General features: G+C 41.8%; 1 protein-coding gene across 3 annotated transcripts in view; it reads right to left on the reverse strand.

The window, feature by feature from the left end:
- TMEM131L (transmembrane 131 like) overlaps positions 1 to 20,969 on the reverse strand; it is a 171,620-nt gene that overhangs the window by 65,694 nt on the left and 84,957 nt on the right. For all 3 annotated transcript variants that reach the window (XM_045465287.1, XM_045465278.1, XM_045465267.1), the window contains exons 5-7: positions 19,964 to 20,087; positions 18,805 to 18,921; positions 17,342 to 17,452 (exon numbers count right to left, since the gene is read on the reverse strand). In XM_045465287.1, coding sequence (XP_045321243.1) covers positions 17,342 to 17,452; positions 18,805 to 18,921; positions 19,964 to 20,087 — 352 coding nt within the window. The remainder of the gene's footprint in view (positions 1 to 17,341; positions 17,453 to 18,804; positions 18,922 to 19,963; positions 20,088 to 20,969) is intronic.

The following is a 20,969-nucleotide window of genomic DNA, read 5'->3' on the forward strand; positions in this document are numbered from 1 at the left end:
CCTCAATGCCTACCACTTAATGCGCACTCAATATGCAATTAGTGAATGAAGACAAGTGGGCACACAGCCACAGACGCTTTAAAAAAGCAAGCTTGCATAAAATAAACTAAAAATAATAAACAGTGGCTCTAAAATAAAAAATATACCAACTCCTGCCACTTGATGTGTACATATGCTCTCAAACTTTCAACAACAACCAAAAGTTTAAAGAAAAACCCATATCAACACATTTTCAACATATGCATTTATAATAGTTATGTTTTTTGAAAATTTACAGCACTTTAACTATAGGTGTTAACCTGACAAGGCAATCCTCTTCCCTAAAATATTTCTTCAAATGTTGAGATGTTACAAGTTCAAAATTATAATTTTTTAACGTCTATTTGTTTATTTTGAGAGAGTGTGTGTGAAAGGGGGAAGGGCACAGAGAGAGGGAGACAGAGGCTGTCAGCACAGAGCATGATGTGGAGCTCAAACCCATGAATCATGAAATCATGACCTGAGCTGAAGTCGGATGCTTAATTAAGCCACCCAGGCGCCCCCAAAATTATGATTTTTAAACACGATTAACAATCCAACTTGCACAGTGATTTGATGTAATATAAAGCCTACTATTTTGTCATTTTTGGTAAGCTTCTAGATGGATGAATTTATAATTTACCATCTTAAGTAAGATTCCTCTCTCAGCTGGAAGCCTAACAAGAATATACTTTATTATTTTCATTTGTTGCAGAACATATTTCAGAGTCCCACAAGGGGGCGTCCTAGCACCTCCACACTGTCCTGAAGTGCTCCAGGTTTTCTCAAAGAACAATTTAAACATTCATGTCTTTAACCAAAGAACAAAACTACTGCAATCTTGACTTTAAAAAGTAAACCATAACCAAACAGGAGCCACCTGAGGCAACCACACACACACACACACACACACACACACACACACACACACACACACAGACACCTGGGATTGAATTCTCTCTGAAAGGGCCCCAACTGAGCACACTTGTTATGACAGTGGGACATCCCTTTAACCAAGAGTGTGCAGAGCAGATTATAAAAGGAGAACAGAAGCCTACTTCTCTACTTTTCAACACCCCCCCCCATTACTTTAACAAATAGGTCATGAATTTTATAGCTAAAAACTAAAAACAATTTCTCAGTGCTTTCCACGTGAAGTATATGGTATCACTCCCTTTCAGAAGATGAGGGAAAACGTGGTTTGGAAGGGTTAAATGACTTATCAAAGGTCCTAACAGTAGCTAATGGAAAACCAGGAAAAAAAATAGCAGGTCCTTTAACACAAGTCAGGTTTTTTCTAAGTAAATCAGAACAGACCAAGTCTACTCCTAAATTTAAAAACCAAAAAGTTCTTCACCATGGAAACAAGTATTAGAACACCATTCCCAGAGATATGCAACATTCAAGAAAATAGCCACCAGGGTGGGGTGCCTGGGTGGTTCAGCTAAGCGACTCACTCTTGGTTTTGGCTCAGGTCATGGTTTAACGGTTCATGAGAAGGAGCCCTACATCGGGCTCTGCGCTGACAGCATGGAGCCTGCTTGGGATTCTCTCTCTCCCTCTCTCTCTGTCCCTCCCCCTGCCCCTCTTGCTCTGTCTCTCAAAATAAATAAATAAACTGGGGCGCCTGGGTGGCGCAGTCGGTTAAGCGTCCGACTTCAGCCAAGTCACGATCTCGCGGTCCGGGAGTTCGAGCCCCGCGTCAGGCTCTGGGCTGATGGCTCAGAGCCTGGAGCCTGTTTCCGATTCTGTGTCTCCCTCTCTCTCTGCCCCTCCCCTGTTCATGCTCTGTCTCTCTCTCTGTCCCAAAAATAAATAAACGTTGAAAAAAAATTAAAAAAAAAATTAATAAATAAATAAATAAACTTTAAAAAAGGGAAAAGAAAATAGCAGTGTTTAAAAAAAAAAAAAAAACCCTTTTGTAATGGCTTATATCCCCATGCTTTTGTGTTATAAGTCTAGTTAACTGAATCTAAGAGAGAAAAAAATCACCTAGTTCTCTACCTGCTAAGAAACTCATCTTTGTGCATCAGGCCAGGGCACAGTGTGATTTGGGGGAATTGTGTACAGGTAAAGTGGAAAGAAAATTATAGATTTCAAGTCCTATCATTTTAGAGAACTTAAAAAAAATTTTTTTAATGTTTTATTTATTTTTGAGAGAGAGAGAGAGAGAGACACACACACACACACACACACACACACACACACACAGAGTGTGAGCAGGGGAGGGGCAGAGAGAGAGGGACAAGAATCCAAAGCAGGGTTCAGGCTCTGAGCCGTTAGCCCAGAGCCCAATGCAGGGCTCGAACCCACAAATGGTGAGATCATGACCTGAGCCAAAGTTGGATCCCCAACCTACTGAGCCACCCAGTCCACGCTGGAGGACTTTTATTTTTAACAAGAAGAAACTAATATCCTAAGAAAAGTATATGAGAATCTATAATATATTAATCCAGACAGAATGAACAAGAGCCTTGAAATTATGTAACATTCCCAGCAATGACCACACACAAAAACCTTTCATTTAAGGAAAATAACTCATAAAATAGAAAAATATTAGATAAAATCCAGTACTAGGTCCCATTTTTCTCCCCTTCCACAATTTTGAGTGCTAAATTTTAAAGGTCCTTATACAGGTAAATTTCTCATGCCAACACACGTATCAGTAGGAACGCAGATTCTGTATATGCCATGTGACCACGCCAGACAGTGGCCCACACACACAGTGCTAGGTCCAATACAGTCTACGCAGCAAATGATTTTGCATAAAACAGGCACTTTCTTGGATCTCTTCCACACAACACCCATGCTCTATAACCAAACTCCTAATTTAGTGTTTCCTGCACGACGGAGAGGCTCAGCTGAGTTATTAGTCAGCACTGTATGGTTGCTTTTACCCTTAAACAGCAGTTGTGCTTCAACCCTCCCCATAACCGCTACTCTTCTATTCCTCAGATATTAACCACTGAAACAAAATTCACCTATGTTGCCAGACCCACTGGCTAAAATATTTGTAAAAACCTAGGAACTCGTTGAAATTAGTTTTCTGTTTAAGGGAAGAGCATTTTTTCTTATCCGCATCTTTTTAGAAAAGGCTTTACACTTAACTAAATTCGAGATGAAACCCCAGCCACGAAACGTTAGGGACATCCCCTACCCTGCCTAAGACTCTGTCTCCTCTTCAACAAAACGGAGTTCATGAATTCACAGCCACGTTATGAGCCCTAAACGAGATACATATGCCAATCACAGGGCATCAGTAAACCTTCAACAGGGAGTGTTATTGTTTTTACTTGTTCATTCACAATTGATGCATTAAATTAGCAAAATTCCACAATAAATAACTTAAATGCTCCTGGGAAGCATTTTCCCCCACATCAAAGCTGTAAGAGGGGAAACTCCTCTTCCACACTCCTTTGGTTTCTAAGAGAAGAGGTTTTTGTTTTTCTGTTTTCTTAAACGCTTCAAATTCTTTTTGTCTTATTTCACATTTGGTTCAGAACCCCCCAAAAAGAGAGAAGAGCCATTTATTGCCGACAGCTTTCCACCCTCCTGAAATGTGCCAGAAACCAGAAGACCGACAAAAAGCAATTTGGAGAACAAGTTAACACTTAGATATTGAGACTTTTTGTTGGACCAAGTGACAGTGGCCTGTATTGTGCAACACCTTGGCTTTTGCACTCGGATCGCAGATTTTTAACTGTTACGAGCTGGGCTGGCAGTCTCGGGAGAGCCTTGTGGGATTTTCACCTTGGTAGGTCATGGAGCATATGGTGACTTGATCCAAAGGCAAGCAGCTATTTTTATACGGCTGGATGTTGCCGGACCTTAAGCAAATGGCAAGTGGGTCCTGAAGGCCTGACCCAGGCCTTGATCCTGAGCCCAGGCTCGGCAAAAGTTCAGCCTTTGTGATGCAGGCTGCTGAGCTTGACCTTGAGCAATGTGGGCACAGTTTTTACTTAAATAGGCATAGCCATGGCAAAGATTAGCCACGGCTCTAAAAGAAAGGGTGCTGCAGTGGGAAATAGTATGGACGTTCCTCAAAAAATTGAACATGTATTTACACTATGATCCACCAATTCTCCTTCTAGGTACATCCCCAAAAGTGATAGGAGGGATTCAAACAGGTATCTGTACACCCAAATTCATAGCAGTATTATATACAGTAGTCAAAAGTGGAAGCAACCCAAAATCCATCGATGGATGAATGAATAAATAAAACATGGTACAGCCACGCAATGGAATGCTGTTCAGTCTTAAAAGGGAAGGAAATTCTGACATCCATATGACAATATGGATGAACCCTGAAAATGTGATAACAAAGTGAAATAAGCCAGACACTAAAAGGCAAATATTCTGTGATTCCACTTACATGAAGGAGCCTAGAACAGAGGCAGAAATAATAATGGTAATCAGGGGCTGAGAGGAGAGGTTAACAGGAGAGTTACTATGTACTGTGAGTAAGAGTTTCAGTTTGGAAGATGAAAACACCCTGGACATGGATGGTGGTAATGGCTGCACAAAAACATGAATTTACTGAACACCACTCAATTGTACAATTAAAACGGTACCTTATGGTGTGCACACTTTACCACTAGAAAAGGAAAGAGAAAGGGAGAAGGGAGAAGGAAAAAGGAAAAGGAAAAGATGTCCCAGTCAGGGCTCTCTCTCCTCAAAATAGAGCTTCTAGAACACCATCTGCTTTTATAACCAGATCCTGAAGAAACTGTTGGGTCCAACTCCAGGCAGGCAGTACAGACGGGTTGTTTGGAATTCTGTTCCTTTTTATGTATTATCTTCATGGCTATGAGTTGGAACTATGAAAAGTCTAGTTTAAATTCATGTGGGCTGGTCCACAGACTCAAAAGTTCCTTCCCAACTCACTGGCTCTAGATTTATTAATCATTTAAATGCTAACTGCTGTTTTAGATTTTCAAGATCCAAAATGACAGATATACAGATGGGTGGCAGATTTTATAAATAAAGAAGCAACAAGGAGGGGTGCCTGGATGCTCAGTTGGTTAAGGGTCTGACTCTTGGTTTTAGCTCAGGTCATGATCTCCTGGTTCCTGGGTTCGAGCCCTGCATCAGGCTCTGCACTGACAGTGTGGAGCCTGCTTGGGAATCCCTGTCTTCCCCTCTCTGTGCCCTTCTCCGGCATTCTCTCTCTCTCTCTCAAAAATAAACTTAAAAAAAAAAAAAAAAAGAAGCAGCAGCAGCAACAAGGGTATTCTCATTAAGGAGCTATGTTCTCATCTTGGGTTGAGTCAGAGAAGCAATTTGACAGAATTATTGCATGCACAAAGAAGGCAACCACTAAGGTCCGTCCTTGGAACAATCCGGTTCACTCTGGAAATCAAAGAGGTGCTAGAAGGTTAGGGAAACATGGTTTAGTCTTCCCATCAGAGCAAGATGAACAAAAAATAAAACAGAAAAGGCAGATTAATGAAGCAAGAGGAAGAGAGGGCTCCCCTTAAAAGGAAGACTAACCTCTTAGGGAACAACCAGAGAGAACATGAATGAGAAACAAGAAGGTACAGCCTTCTCTTGGGTACAGCCCAAGAGACATACAGAAAGATGGAGACAGCCTGGTATGTAACTGAAATAAGGGAGATAGATCTCTGTGCTTATTGGAGCTTAAAAATATATATAATGAAAGAATAAAAGCAAGATGTTAGCAGACTAGAATTGTTCCCCACAAAGGAATCAGGATTTGGTTATAGGAGGTATGGAGAAATGCACTTCTAAAGCCAGGATCAGAATCCATAGTAAGAGCAACTGAGGACTGAAACAGCTATACCCAGGGTTACACAGTCCTGGACAGGTTTGGCGGGGGGGGGGGGGGGGGGGGGGGGGGCACTGGGGGCAAGCAGGAATATCAGAGCAGAATGCCCAGAGCATATTAGGTGGAGACACAGTTACTGCCCATGCCCTGGGGGAGCATGTTTGAGAAGTTTATGGAAGTAGGACTCAGTCTAGAGAAGGCACAGCAAAAAGAGGAAACTCATTAAACAGGAACCAGGCCAGACTATCAAGACAGACTGACCCCAGGCCTGATTTAGATGTTGGTCTGATAGGTGAGCATCTCCTATGGAAGACCATCCAATGCAGGAAAGAGAAGATGTGTTTGAACAACAGATGCTTTCAGCAGACCCAGAACTTACTGATTTTATCTCTTTCCTTTAGGCGAACTCACAAGAAAATATCTAGGGAAACATCTAAAGAAAAAAAAATCTAGATCAAAAAGTGAAAGAAAAAGGAAAAGGAACGAACCAATTCCAGAGAACAGTAGCAACTTTGCAGGTGTTAGAGAAAGAAAGAGAGCAATAAAAGAAGCTGGTTAAATGGCGAGAAACTCAACTGAGCCTTCCTGAGAGCAAGAGGGGACAGGAAAAGCATATCCTGGAGGCAGAGCCCACAAGTGCAGAGAAAGAAGGGGCACACTCACAACCTGGAGGCCATGGTGAGCGGCTCCCGGCCAACATGCTGTCCCCACTAGGCCCCGAGCTTCCCAAATGTCAACAGCAGCTCCCCTCCAAGAACCTGAAAACAATGCCCCACTTGATGTAGGTGGGGCTAAAAGGGAAAGCCTTCTCTAAGAAGTAGGTCCCAGAAGCCTCAGTGAATCCAAAGTAAGAGGCAATGGAAACAACTGTGTACACAGATCTCAATGCCCCTGCCCAGGCACCGTGGACACTCCATCCCTCAATAGGGCGTCCATGCCAGTCAGCACAGGAGTGCCAGAAACAAGAGCTTCCCGCAGAAAGAACAAAGACACACCTGTGACTGGCTGCGACCAGTGCCAAGTCCCAACTCTGAGGGGAGACCAGAGTGCCTCAGGGGCAACTTCCTGAGAGAGGAATACACAGGCTGCCGCCTTAGCCTCCTGACAAGCAATCTCTCCCCACGGAGTTTAAATGCAAGGTCTGAGAATCAAAACAACTGGCATAAACTAAAGCCAAAACCAAGGTGATGCTCTCCATCATCCATCCCTCCTTTCGGCAAAAATGAAGTACTGGGAACAATTCTGCTTAGAATCAGTCCCTTGAGGGCTGGGATGGGAGGCACGTTTTCCAAACCCAGTGGATGTATGGTTGATAATCTGATATTCCTGTGTGTCTTAAGATTCTAGACTCAAGCAAGGCTCAAGAGAGACTCGATATTATTTCTAAAGATATTTTTTATCTTTAAGTAATCCCTACACCCAATGTAGGGCTCGAACTCACAACCCCAAAATCAAGAGTCACATGCACTATGGACTGAGCCAGTCAGGCGCCCCGAGAGACTTAATATTAAATTAATGTAACTTGTGAAACTCCAGGGAAGCTGCACACATCCTAGCGAGAGTGAGCCCCAGCTGCACACAGGCATGGACAACCTCTCTGGCGAAGACCAAATGAGTAAGAAATTGGGGAGGGCTTCAAATTCTTTTAATGTTAACTCACAAGCCAAGATAATTTGATATGGGACTATAGCCTTGAACTTTCACGTCTTGCCAGAGGACTGGATCTCTGAATTTAAAAAATTTCCAAGAGTTTCACAATAGGAGAGGGTTTATATTCAAAACTTTATTTTTATAGTTAATTGGTGAATACATTTTAGTTAGGTGCCAGGTACCAATTCTAAGCACTTTATATGCATGAATTTAGTCAATAGCTACAGCCACCCTATGAAGTAGTGCTATTATTATTTATCTTATAGATAAACTGAGACACAAAGAGGTTAGGTAATTTGACCAAGGTCACTCAGACATGACCAAGATTTTTACCCAGGTGGTCAGAATTCACTTTCTTATTCACTCTACCATGCATCTCTATGATGGGGCATCCTTTATGACTGGTATTTTTTTTTATTGGAGTAGCTTTACTCTGTTATTTGAGCCCACTGCAAAAGCTCTGATAAGCTGTATTGGATATCATACTTGAAAAGAATTTGGAATGGGAAACAGATGGGGACATGAACTCTCAACCTTGACTCTAGTGTGGCTTTGGAAAAGATTATTAATGAATTATTCTAATCTATCTCAGAGCTTTCTAGGGGCAAACTCAACAATGCTCCCCAACAGGCTGAGGATAATCAAAGAAATGGGGGTTTGGGTCCACTGGGAGGAGGAACAGGCTAAGGAAAGTGGGAACACAGTTGCCAGAAGCCTGCTGATCTCCTTGTCAGGGGAAGGGGGGACTCAGGCTTAATAAAAGGCAAGCCCAATGAGTCAAGGGTATAAAAAACCGAGGAATGTTACAAGGAAAGGATTCTCTTTTCCTAACTTCACTTGTCCTTTGGCCCCAAGTCTTCCTCTCCCCTTATAGGTAGGGGAGGGTTGCTTGTCAGTGGGCCACAGACCATGATGCTGTGCTGTAGACAGTGAGGAGAAGGATAGGGGCTCAGAGGGGAGCTGCCTTCTTTCTCTCTACTCTGGAGAAGGGTGTCTGTCCTTCAGACTCAAACTCCCCTTCTGATGGGCCGCTCCACAATCTACCCGAGGGGACAGGAAATTAGTAACTGGCTCTCTGACCTCAGCTGATACATGAGAATGTGGCTCATCAGCAATATGAAGGTGGCATTTTGGTTCCCTAACTCCTGATTCTTATACATACATTAGTTCAGAACCATATGTTATTTATTGGGCATCTTCATATACCCCAACAAAAGTTTCTAGAAGAGAGTATAATGAAAGTCTGAAAGAAGTAAAACAAGATTCAATCTTACAACTTCTTAAATAACTGAGGTTATAGTTTCTTTTTAAGATCATTTATTCAAGTATCAAACATTTATTCACTGTACGTTATGTGGCCAGACTGCCAGGTGGTAAGAAAACAAACGTTGGCTAAGACAGGATTCCTGCACTTAAGGAGCTTATAATATTAGCAAAGGAAATGCATAAAAACAAAAGCTTCTAAATACTGTGTTTGCGATGCTAGGGATCTCTCATTTTCAGTAAAGAGCTAGTCAATTCTCCTGGAAGGCAGAAAAGACACAAGGTAATAATCACTGAGTTAAAGGAGGGACCAGGAAACTGATCAAGAACACTGTTCTCTCCTGCTAAGACAGTAGAGATTTTAAGGAAGCAACGGGGGAAGACGGAGGGAAGGGGACTGCCTGCCCTGCAGGACACAGAAGAGAAACACCCGCCCCCACACACATGTAGGGATTCTCTCTAGACTTTCCCATGCTTCCTCCCTTCCTTCCACTCACCAGCTCCCACCCCCAACCCCTCCGGTCTCGGCTTCCCAAGTTCCCATCCCCTTGAATCATTCTCATTGGAATGAGATGAAAAAGAGAAAAATGTACAAATTTTAGCAATTTCCTTGCTTTTAAAAGCCATATTCGGAGGTAGGTAGGTAGAGGAAAATTCAGTAATGGCACATATTTACCTAACATATAGTAATAGCTTTCCAGAGTCTGACAGTGTATCATTTTTATGTAAAAAAAAAAAAAATCAAACTTTTATCAGGCAAAGAAATGGTATTAAATATATTATTGATGTCACACGGATCTGTAGGAATTCTCAGCTGTCACACTCAGAAAATCTGTTTCTTTCATTTAACTAATGACGGAAGTCCATCAAGAAAACAGGACAGCTACAGAGGTTAAAGAACCTTTCCCTATTCTGTTTTCCATCTCCAAATCCTAGATGAGACTCTCGTACCTTATTTGTTAGTGAGAAATGTGCCCCCTTCTTTTCTGTCAAACTGTGGTTGAAAAAACTTTCCTTGGTCCTCTCCCTATACTGATTTTACAGCTTCCCTTCCAGATTGCCACACTTAATTGACAGGGATCAGCACCTCAGCAGCCAAGAAAGAAGCAGGAAAACAACTTAGGGCACCTTCTCCCAGGCTGGCAGGAACCAGGCTCCACACAGACCTGGGGCCACAGCCCTTGCCTGACACCTGTCCCGGGCAGGCAGGCACAGGGGCCTGATGTCACCACTCCAAAAGCAAAGGCTGTGCCAGTCTCAAAAGGTTAGGAACTCCTGGTCTGAAATGCATTAGGTATCACGCAGCACACCCAGAAATAATCTCTCCTTTACTCAATCCAGCAACATTATGCTGTGATGGGAAGGGGAACCCTTCATTGTATACATGCACACTCAGGAAATACACTGAAAGGAAATGACAAAACATTTTTTAATGTTTTTGTTTGTTTTTATTTTTGAGACAGATACACAGAGTGTGAGCAGGGGAGGGAGGGAGCTGTCAGCACGAAGCCCAAGGTGGGGGTCGAACTCATGAACCACGAGATCATGACCTGAGCCAAAGCTGGACACTTAACCAACTGAGCCACCCAGGTGCCCACTAGGATATGACAAAATATTAATCCTAGTTACCTTTGCCGAGTGTGACTGTAGTCTTGGGGCTTATTTCTAATTTTTCGCTCCTCTGGTTTCCCATGTTATGTTCTGATTACATAATAATTTTTGTATAATCACAATCTCACTTTTACATAATGTGATAATATGGTATCATGTTAGGACACACACACACACACACTTTTATTTGGTGGGACTGTGTGTCATGTGTTTTCCTCTAACTTCAAAACTTATCTGGGTTTCCCACACTGCCTTATCATTTTATTTTTAACAATAAACATTATTTTACAATGATTCTAATACCAATAACTAAGTTCCTGTAAATCTCTGAGACGAGCCTATTGTGATAGTGAGCCTCTATGCCAGATCCTGAGATGATGCCAATTTCTAACATTGTTTTGCCCAAATAAACCGCTGAAACACTCCTCAAATCTCAACAGTCTGGAACCAAAATAGCACTGTAAAAAAACATTAAAAGATAAAAACTCTCACTTTTTCATAAGCCTAGCACAACTGTATTTATGTATTCTATCCCACCATATATTTTATAGTTACACTCACCAAGTATAACCTAGCTTATATTCTACTATTCCCTTGTCAAACAAAGCATCAGAATTATAACTTGGAAGAACTACTTAACAGTCTACATGTTGATACAATCACATTCATCAAATCCTCTTTCTACTGCCGAGCCTTTAAGCTGTCTCCATTGTTCTTCTGCCATTATAAAAATGTAGCCAAACCCCACATTTTATTTGCCATTTATCTCTCATGGAACATGAGTTACTAAGTCCACAGATGTGGAAGTCATCGCGACACTGAACTATACGTGGTGCAAATCCCTCGGCAGAGCGCCCTGGCACTGCCCATTCCAGCTCGGCTCTCGGCCTCCACCAGGTAACTTAAACTCTACGTCCATCCTACAGTTTCTAAAATAAGGATATTACCACCTGCCCTAGTAGTAAATCTGGTGAAGGTCAAAGTAGCTGATGTGGTGAAAAGGGAAAGTTATGCAAATCTTACATGTTACGACAGGTAGATACGCTATTTGGGGATCTCGACTCAGATGCCCACTGACTCACCTATTTATTAAAAACTGTGGGGGCCTCAATGTACTAAACACTAAGCTGATGTTGAGATTATAAAAATGAAAAAGAAACAGGCCCATGGAAGAGAGCCTCATGGAGGACGACACAGGATGACACCAAATGTTCAAGCAGGGGTCTGAACCACATGCCAGGGGGACTGGAACACAGACTTGCCCAGGGCCCAGGGGAGGCTGCGGAGGAGCTGATACCTGAACCAGGTCTCAGAGGAGGGAGCGATAAGGACAATGAGGGTTAGAAGGGGGTGAAAGCCTATGAAGGAAAGGCAGTATGTAAAAAGGGATGGCCCGTTTCAACAGCGAGCAGTTTTGGAGGCCGGAGTGGAGAAGAGAAGGGCAGGACGTCTGAGGCTGGAGAAGAGGCTGGAGCAGGTGTCGAGGGCCTCATATGCCAAGCTCCGGGGCTCGGGCTTTATGCTGAAACCAACAGGGGCCCAGCTAGTACAGAGACCAGGGAAGCACTGAACAGCTTTGTCTGGGAGGACATGAGAGCAGCAGTGTGACACATGGAGCAGAGAATGACTGGGACAATAACCCGGGGTCAAATAATGACAAGACTACAACAAAAGCAGAGGAACCTCAGACTTTTACTCAGACCCACTGCAACAGTGACCTCTCATCTGCTAGGAGCCCTCACTTCATAAAGGGCCAAACAAATGAAAAAGAAGGGCCAGATGAAAAGGTTGAAAAAGAAAAAAGCAGACACACATGGGCAGCAGAGAGGCGAAAGGTATACCCTCCTCCCCACTGAACCTAGTGGCTGTTACAACACATCACCAAAAATCTAGATAGAAAAGAAATCACACACACACTCTTGTTTCCAGCAGAAGAAAGGGAGCCATTCAATCCGATTCAACTGAGCAGGAAAAAAGCAAAAGTCAGATACCAATGGGTAAAGACACAAATAAAACAACCAAAATGAGCCCAAAGTGCAAAAAAAATGAGATAACATAACAATGATTATTGGCACCCTCGTTTATCCCATGAGATGGAGCTAAGGAAGCAAGTAAAAGCAAAGCTGACAATATCTTAATTTCTCACTCTCTAGCGTTCTAGCAGACCCACCTTCCAGCTCCCAACTGAACCAGAGTACCTCCCAAACCCTCTATCCTGTTTTGAGGGAAGCTGAACTCAACACTCACCTCAGATGATGGGTTCTTGACCAAAAAACAGAAAGAAGGAAAAACAGAAGAGCAAAATGAAGACATTTCTTTCTGAGAAAGCATAGCTGGCAATTATGGCCACTTAAACACAACACGAACACATATATGTATGAAGTTTAAATGCAAAAATATTATAGTCAGGGGCGCCTGGGTGGTTCAGTTGGTTAAGTATCTGACTCTCAGTTTTGGCTCAGGTCATGATCTCGTGGTTTGGGAGTTCGAGCTCCGCACTGGGCTCTGTGCTGACAGTGCAAAGCCTGCTTGGGATTCTCTCTCCCTCTCTCTCTGCTTCTCCCTGCTTTCTCTCTCTCTCAAAATAAGTAAATGAACATCTTTTAAAAACGGGACTACTAGATACCCACACACAGAAGAATGAATTAGGATCCCTAGATCCCTAGCTCACACTATACACTAAAATGTCAAAATGCATCATAGACCTAAATGTAAGAGATAAACTATAAAACTCTTTGAAGAAAATAAAGAGGTAAATCTTGGTAACTGTGGACCTTTTTAGATAGGACACTAAAAGCATAAGTTACAAAGGAAAAAAACAGGCAAAATTGAAGTTCATCAAAACCGAACACTTTTGTACTTTAAACAACACCATCAAGAAAATGAAAAAACCAACACAGAATCAGAGAAGTATTTGCAAATCATGTACTTGATAAAGGCCTAGTATCAGAATATATAAAGAACATTTACATCTCAACAAGGACAAAACAAACAATCCAATTTTAAGGTGGGCAAAAGACTTGAATAGACATCTCTCCAAAAAAGATATACAAGTGACCAATAAGCACATTGAAAAGATGCTCAACATCATTAGTCATCAGGAAAATGCAAACCAAACACCTAAGCCATCACTTCGCATCCACTAGGATGTTCTTAAAAAAACAAAAACATAAAATAAGTTTTGGTAAAGCTGTAGAAAAACTGGAATCCTCATATATTGCTGGTGAGACTGTAAAATGATACAACCACTTTTTGACAGTTACTCAAATGTTAAACATATAATTACCATATGACCACAAAAGTCCACTCCTATGTATACACCCAAGAGAACAGTAAACATATGTCCACATGAACTTGTACAAAAATGTTCACTGCAACAGTTTTGATAATAGCCAAAAAGTGGAAACAAATCAAATTCCTGCCAATTGGTAAATGATGAAACAAAGTATGGTATGTCCATACAATGGTTCACTAGTATAGGGTAATAAACAAGAATAAAAGACTGATATGCGCTATGACATGAATGAAGCTTAAAAACATTAAGTGAAAGAAGCCAATCATGAAAGATCACACATTTCATTTATATGAAACATCCAGAAGAGACAAATCTATAGAGACAGAAAACTTAGGGGTGGTTGCCAGGAACTGTGGCCGTGGAAATGTTCTAAAATTAGACTACGGGGGTGGCTGCACAATTCTTGAATATACTAAAAACTGCCGAATGGATCAAGTCTGTGGTTATGTGAGTTATAGCTCAATAAAGCTGTTAAAAAATAAATTACAATGCAAAAAAAAAAAAAAAAAAAACAGAACAAAGAACCCCTGAAACTGCTCCCATGGGGAGAGCTACAGACGTCCCTCCAGCCGGAACTTCATCTGACCAGTGTTCACTGAGCGCCTCTGCCGGAGGCCCTGGGCTAGGTGTAGGGGACCCTGTGGAGAGCAACAGCAGAGAGTCTCTGCTTCGGGGCTGCAATTTCACGGAGGGAAGAAAAGGGTGGCTGAGTAATAGGGATAAGCGTTCTAAGTGGGAAGAACACAGTTCTACGACAGTCCATCCAGGGACCTGAACTAGGATGGGGAGAGATGGCAAGACTCTCTGAAGAAGTGGAGCTTGAGCTGAAACAGAAAGGATGAAATCAGGGCTACTCCAGAGGACAGTTGGGGCGGGGGAATCTGAGGAAACTGCAGGCACAAAGGACGTGTGGAGGAGTGAAAACGGCATGGGTGAGCAAGCAGAGGAAGCAAGCAGAGGAAGACCACATGACGGTAGAGAAACAGCAGCCAGACCATGCAAGGCCTTAGAGCCACACTAAGAACCTGGTTTAAATCCTGAGACCTGCAGGAATACACTGAAAGGTGTTAAGCAGATGACTAGTGTGGTCCAACTTGCATTTTAGGAAAAGAGACTTTTGAAAGGGCCAGACTAGATGCTGGCAGATCTGTTAAGGGGCCACTGGAGTAGACTGGGAAAGAGATGATGACAGCCTGGATGCAGGAAAACAGGCAGCAGGCATCATGGTCAGCAGATAAGATCTGCCAGGTACAATGCATATAACGTGCAAGCTCTCCTCATAGCAAGGTCTCTCACAGGCCTCGTAGAGAGGCCTGCATGGTCATTGCCTCTTTCCCTTAATTCTCTGTATCCTTAAATTAACCCCTACTAAGGTATCTGAACACCTGTCTCTGTTTCAATACTTTTATCACCACTAATACAGCATCTGGCATTCAAAGCTTCCAGTCTCAGTAACCAGAGAAACCTGGCCATTCTCAGCCACCCCCTTTGCTGAAGGACGGCCCTGAGATAAGGCTAAAAACGTTCAGCAGGAAAAACCCATGCTATCAGCATATGCAAGTTACACTTACCCCAGCCCTTTCAACCCCTTACAAAAATGCAAGTCAGTTCAGATCATTTTTATGCTAGAAACCGTTCAATACAAGGACACTTGAGTGGCTCAGTTGGTTACAGTCAGACTCGTTTTCGGCTCAGGTCATGATCTCACCATGCAAGAGTTCAAGCTCCACATCGGGCTCTGCACTGCCTGCTTGAGATATTCTCTCTCTCTCTCTCTCTCTCTTTCTCTCTGCCTTCCCCTGTTTGCTCTCTCTCTCTGAAAAGAAATAAACTTAAAAAAAAAGTTCAATACATCCCCATTGGTCTTAGGATTTAAACCAAATCCAAATGTACAAACTAAAAGAAATCTTCCTTAAAATCCTGGGAGGAAGGGCTATTCAGTTTTATCAAAGTAAAAATAATACCAAAAATTCCCAAGAATTATCTAAGTGATGACAAATTTCCCAGACATTACATTACAGGTAAATTAGTTTTATTTGTCTTCTCACTGGAATGTAAGCTCCAGGAAGATGGAAATACTAAACCAGTGCCTGCCCACAGCAGAGGAAGACTACTGAATGAAGGAAAGCCCCAGGCACTACTGGGACTGACACAAAGTTCTAAGCAATATTCTTTATTCACTAATCAGAAAGAAAGGGTCAGTAAGGCGATACACTGGTTTAAGACTTTTCTTGGAGCGCCTGGGTGGCTCAGTGGGTTAAGCGTCTGACTTCGGCTCAGGTCACTATCTCATGGTTCATGAGTTTGAGCCCCACGTTGGGCTCTGTGCTGACAGCTCAGAGCCTAGAGCCGGCTTCGGATTCTGTGTCTCCCTCTCTCTCTGCCCTTCCCCTGCTCATGTTCTGTCTCTCTCTCTCTCTCTCAAAAAAACAAACATATATATAAAAAAAAGGAATTTTCTCAATTTCAAAAGTTAGCCATAGTTACAAGGAAATAAGTCAAAGGGGAAAAGTGGTCAAACTTATACACTATAAATGAAATGCATATTAAAACAACATTAAGGTATCATTACAGCTGACCCTTGAATACCATGGGTTGAACTGTGCAGGTCCACTGATATGCAAATTTCTTCCATAAATAGAGAACAGTACTGTAAATGTATTTCTCTTCCTTATGATTTTCTTAGTAACATTTTTCCTAGCTTACTTTATTGTAAGAATACAGTATATAATACATACAACACAGAATACGTGTTAATCAACTATTTATGTTATCTGTAGGGCTTCCGGTTAACAGCAGGCTGCCAGCAGTTAAGTTTCTGGGGAGTCAAAAGTTATACACAGATTTTGAACTGCATTGAGGGTTGATACTCATAGCCTCTGCACTGCTCAAGGGTCATCTGGATATACACTCTAAAACATCAAAAACATTTCTTTCCACTGAGCCACACTCAAGAAAACTAGGACTAGGGAGAGGGGAAGATAGTAAGACATTCCTGAAAAAATATCATTACTAGTGACCATAGCAGTCTGTCTTCTTGAAAAGCAACCTGGCAATATTTAACAAGCTCTATAAAATGGTTCATGGTCTTGAACTACAGACACTCTCTTTACAAAATATATCCTGAGGAGACGGGTAATCCGAAAAGGAAATAAAAAAACTTAAAAAACATGTACATGGACTAATAGTAGTAATAACGAAAAACTGGAAACACTTCAACTGATCAAAAACAAGATAAAGCCAACTATGACAAAGCAACACTATGGACTATACAGCCTTTCAAAAGAAGAACATGGATTCCACTGACACAACATCAGGATTTTTTCAAAAAGTGGAAAATAGGGGCGCCTGGGTGGCGCAGTCGGTTAAGCGTCCGACTTCAGCCAGGTCACGATCTCGCGGTCCGTGAGTTCGAGCCCCGCGTCGGGCTCTGGGCTGATGGCTCAGAGCCTGGAGCCTGTTTCCGATTCTGTGTCTCCCTCTCTCTCTGCCCCTCCCCCGTTCATGCTCTGTCTCTCTCTGTCCCAAAAATAAATAAACGTTGAAAAAAAAAAAAAAAAAAAAAGGCGGAAAATAGTAAAATCCCAATTCTAAAAGCTGGTGAGTTTAACATCTCTAGCAATCCTATATAAAAAAGGCTGTAAAAGATACATTAACTTTAGAAGACTACAAAGTTTGGCGTTTGCTAGAATTCAAAATAAATTCACCATTAAAATTACCTGGGTTTGTGAAAGCTGAATGCTCTGAACCTGTGGGAGCAGAAAATAAGCATTTGGTAGCTGTTTTGCAGACCCTTCTGTAGAGATTCTTCGAGTGCCAATTCCAGAAACCTTCAGAAAAAAAAGAAGTTAATTACTCCTCTATTTGTTTTGAAACATATTTGCTGTAATGTTAAAATACCTTTCCAAAGGCAATCTGTATTCACCACCTTGACCTTTATAACGGTATTAATCCAGGGGCACCAAGGTGGCTCAGTTGGTTAAGCGCCCGACTTCAGCACAGGTCATGATCTCACGGTTCGTGAGTTCAAGCCCTGCATTGGGCTCTGTGCTGACAGCTCAGAGCCTGACGCCTGCTTCAGACTCTGTGTCTCCCTCTCTCCACCCCTCCCCTGCTTGTGCGCATGCTCTCTCTCTCTCTCTCTCTCTCAAAAATAAATTAATTAATTAATCAATTAATTAATTAATTGTTTAAAGACTGTATTAATCCTTGGGGCGCCTGGGTGGCTCAGTCGGTTAAGTGTCCGACTTCGGCTCAGGTCATGATCTCACGGTCCGTGAGTTCAAGCCCCGAGTCAGGCTCTGTGCTGACAGCTCAGAGCCTGGGGCCTGCTTCAGATTCTTTGTCTCCCTCTCTCTCTGACCCTCCCCCGTTCATGCTCTGTCTCAAAAATAAATAAACATTAAAAAATAAAATTTAAAGACTGTATTAATCCAGTTACTATATTTATCTCCATCTACAAAAGAAAGTAACAAAAGTTGCTACATTTAAGCTCAATGTTCCTCACTGTAGCAAAGCTTTTCAGATATAGACGATTTTTCCATTAGGGAAACAAGTGTTAAATGGAATCCAATAATAAATAATAATGAAAATGACAGATCTTGGCTTGATGCTACATTGTATTAAATAAGTCACAGATACCACTTAAGATAAAGATTCCTAACTACTTTTGTGAACAACGACGAAAAGATTCTTCACTCTCCATCCCTGGTGCCTTGATATCAATAGTAAGCTCCCTGAGAACTGGCCCCCAAATATGCAATCCTTGTCCCCTGATCAGAAATATTCCCGAGCCTAGAAGGGACGAAGGCAAAATCAGTAGACTGCCTTTATAGCTCCTCCCTCTGGACTGCTCATGAGGTGAGGGCAGCGAGTTCTGAAAGTACACTCTATTTTATAACAGAAATAGAATACGGTAGACTTCTGTGTTTTGTTCCAATGTCCTTCAGAGATTCATGGTGAGAGTTACAGCTCTGTACTCTGAGCCGAAGACAGTCCCATGTGTGTGGCATGGGATGCAGAAGAAGGGTGAAAGCTGGTGAGTTTAACATCACTAACGATCTTATATTCTAATAACATAAGCCAGGTGGCAACATTTCCAAAAGTCTTTTACAAAACATCCAAACCCCTTTGTTAAATCAACAACAAAATCATGGGACAAGAGGGAAAAACTCTTACTTACATGATAGGGAAGGACTCCATACGAGGAGGTATTAATAAATAAAGAACTTTCAATGCTTCCTTCTTCAGTAGGTAAGAAAATAATTCTGAAGGACGTTTTCCCCATTGCTGGAATTACCTGAAAGAAAGGTACCAAATTAGCCATTGGGAACGGCCCTCTTTAAAAGATGTCTTTCAGAGACTTTCTTTTTGACAATTTCTGTTAACAGATGTCTGCATATCTGTACCCTTGATTCAGAAGTATCATGAATCCTTAGGAATCCCCCAAATGGAACAAAATCCAACAATCTAAGAAGGTATCGAAGGACATACCACAGACTTACAGCAAGGCAGCTGCCGAGAGCTTTCACTTTGGACTGGGAACCCTGTGCCCTCACATCCTTCCTTTTCCCTCCTCTTCTGCACCCACGTGTGTTCAACGGCCTTTATCGAACACAGTTCTAACCTTACTTAAGTAGAAGGAGCCACCGATGTACAAACCTGGCAATACCTAATAAAAATCAGGAGCTGCATTTTTCTGGACAATCATAAACAGAATAGTGGACTTCCTCTTACACCATTTCCTTGGTCTTATATTTAAAAGAAAAAAAGTATATCAGGTAGGCATCAGTACACGAAATAAACAAATAAATAAAACCCACCAGTGACTGGGATCTTCAAAGACCACTGAAATCTAAACTACTAGAAGACCAGGGTCTGGAGCTCTCTGTTATGGTGCGAATTAACTTTATAAGGAGCCATTCACTGCCTCCTACTCCTACACTTAGAAAGGAGTCCAATTCTAGTCAGTGTGCCAGGCAAAGAGACCATGACTATAAACCTTGTATTAATTACTAAATGCTTCAGCATTTGTAGTCATTTCAAGACACATAATACTATATTTCTTTAACCATGAAAAAGTCCTATTAAATACACAAACATTATACTTTGTTTAGACTCTAAACTTTTTTTTCCATGTTTTTTTCCATGTAGATACCAAGAGCCACCAAAATTATGAACAACTGAAAAAATAAATGCTAAAGCAAACACACAGAAGGGAAGAGTTTGGGTAGCAGAAAAGGGGGAGACAGGGAGCAGAAAGTAAAAACTTCAGGCCAAAGAAAGCAAGAAAATCTGGCAGCCTGCCACAGCATAGTTTCCAAGAGTACATCAACACTTACCCTGCAATGAACAGGAGGCACATGAAAATGTCTAGCAGCTGTAAACACTGAATTCACCACGACCTCACTATCCCTACTAGGGTTATAAGCATAGAGAATCTTTGCTGCAGGGTGACCCAGGAACCTAGGAGGGGAACAAGGAGAAAAAAAAAAAAACCAATGTGTTATGTGGTTCTAAATATAGCTATCCATCCACCCATCCCTCCACCCACACACATTGTATATATACTTTAATCCCAGAAAGCTGTTGATGTTCGTTAAAGTTAAAAGCAACAATTATTAAATCCTGTTATTACTAAAACATTCAATCCACAAAAACTTTTTAAAGAATCCTTTCTTTTACAAGACACACTTAATGCCAACCAATGGTAACGCCTCACTGACTTTTGTGTTAGAAGAATTCAACACACATGGGCCATTAAATGCTTGCAAATACTCAGAGTAGGAAATAGGTACTCGCTCTGACTCAAATGAAAATATGTTTAGGTAAGAAACTGTACTCAGAAAAACCCAGTTTTTTTAGGGCTTCTTCTCTGAGTAATAAGTTTAAAGAGGCTTTCCAGGGGAATGGATTTCAACTCACAAAGGGACTTTATCAAGCCTTATGAAAGGAAAACTTAATTGTTGCTAAAGACCATTCTTCTGAGAAAAATGAAAACTCAGCAGCACTTTCTAGCACTTGCTCTTATCCATTCAAATCATGAGTCTTGTAGAAAACCCTGATGAAAGCTTTGGCTCCTCCCTCCACAAACGGGCACACACAAAAGTTTTACACACGGCTCGAAAACACTTGTGCACTAAGGTAAGAATGTCTGCTTTCCAGCAAACACCCTGAGAAGGACGCCCATGTTAATTCTTTCTTTCCTCTGCTTTCTATCCACAAGGCTAGCAAAGGAACTGCAAGGGAACAGAGAGCACTCTCTGGCCAATCTACCTGCCATGTTCCCTGGAATCATTTACTCTGATTCCTACTGCCCAATACCAAATTCACTCCACTTAACTCACA

Source organism: Leopardus geoffroyi, chromosome B1, assembly GCF_018350155.1.
Source record: "Leopardus geoffroyi isolate Oge1 chromosome B1, O.geoffroyi_Oge1_pat1.0, whole genome shotgun sequence".
In the NCBI taxonomy this organism is placed as follows: domain Eukaryota; kingdom Metazoa; phylum Chordata; class Mammalia; order Carnivora; family Felidae; genus Leopardus; species Leopardus geoffroyi.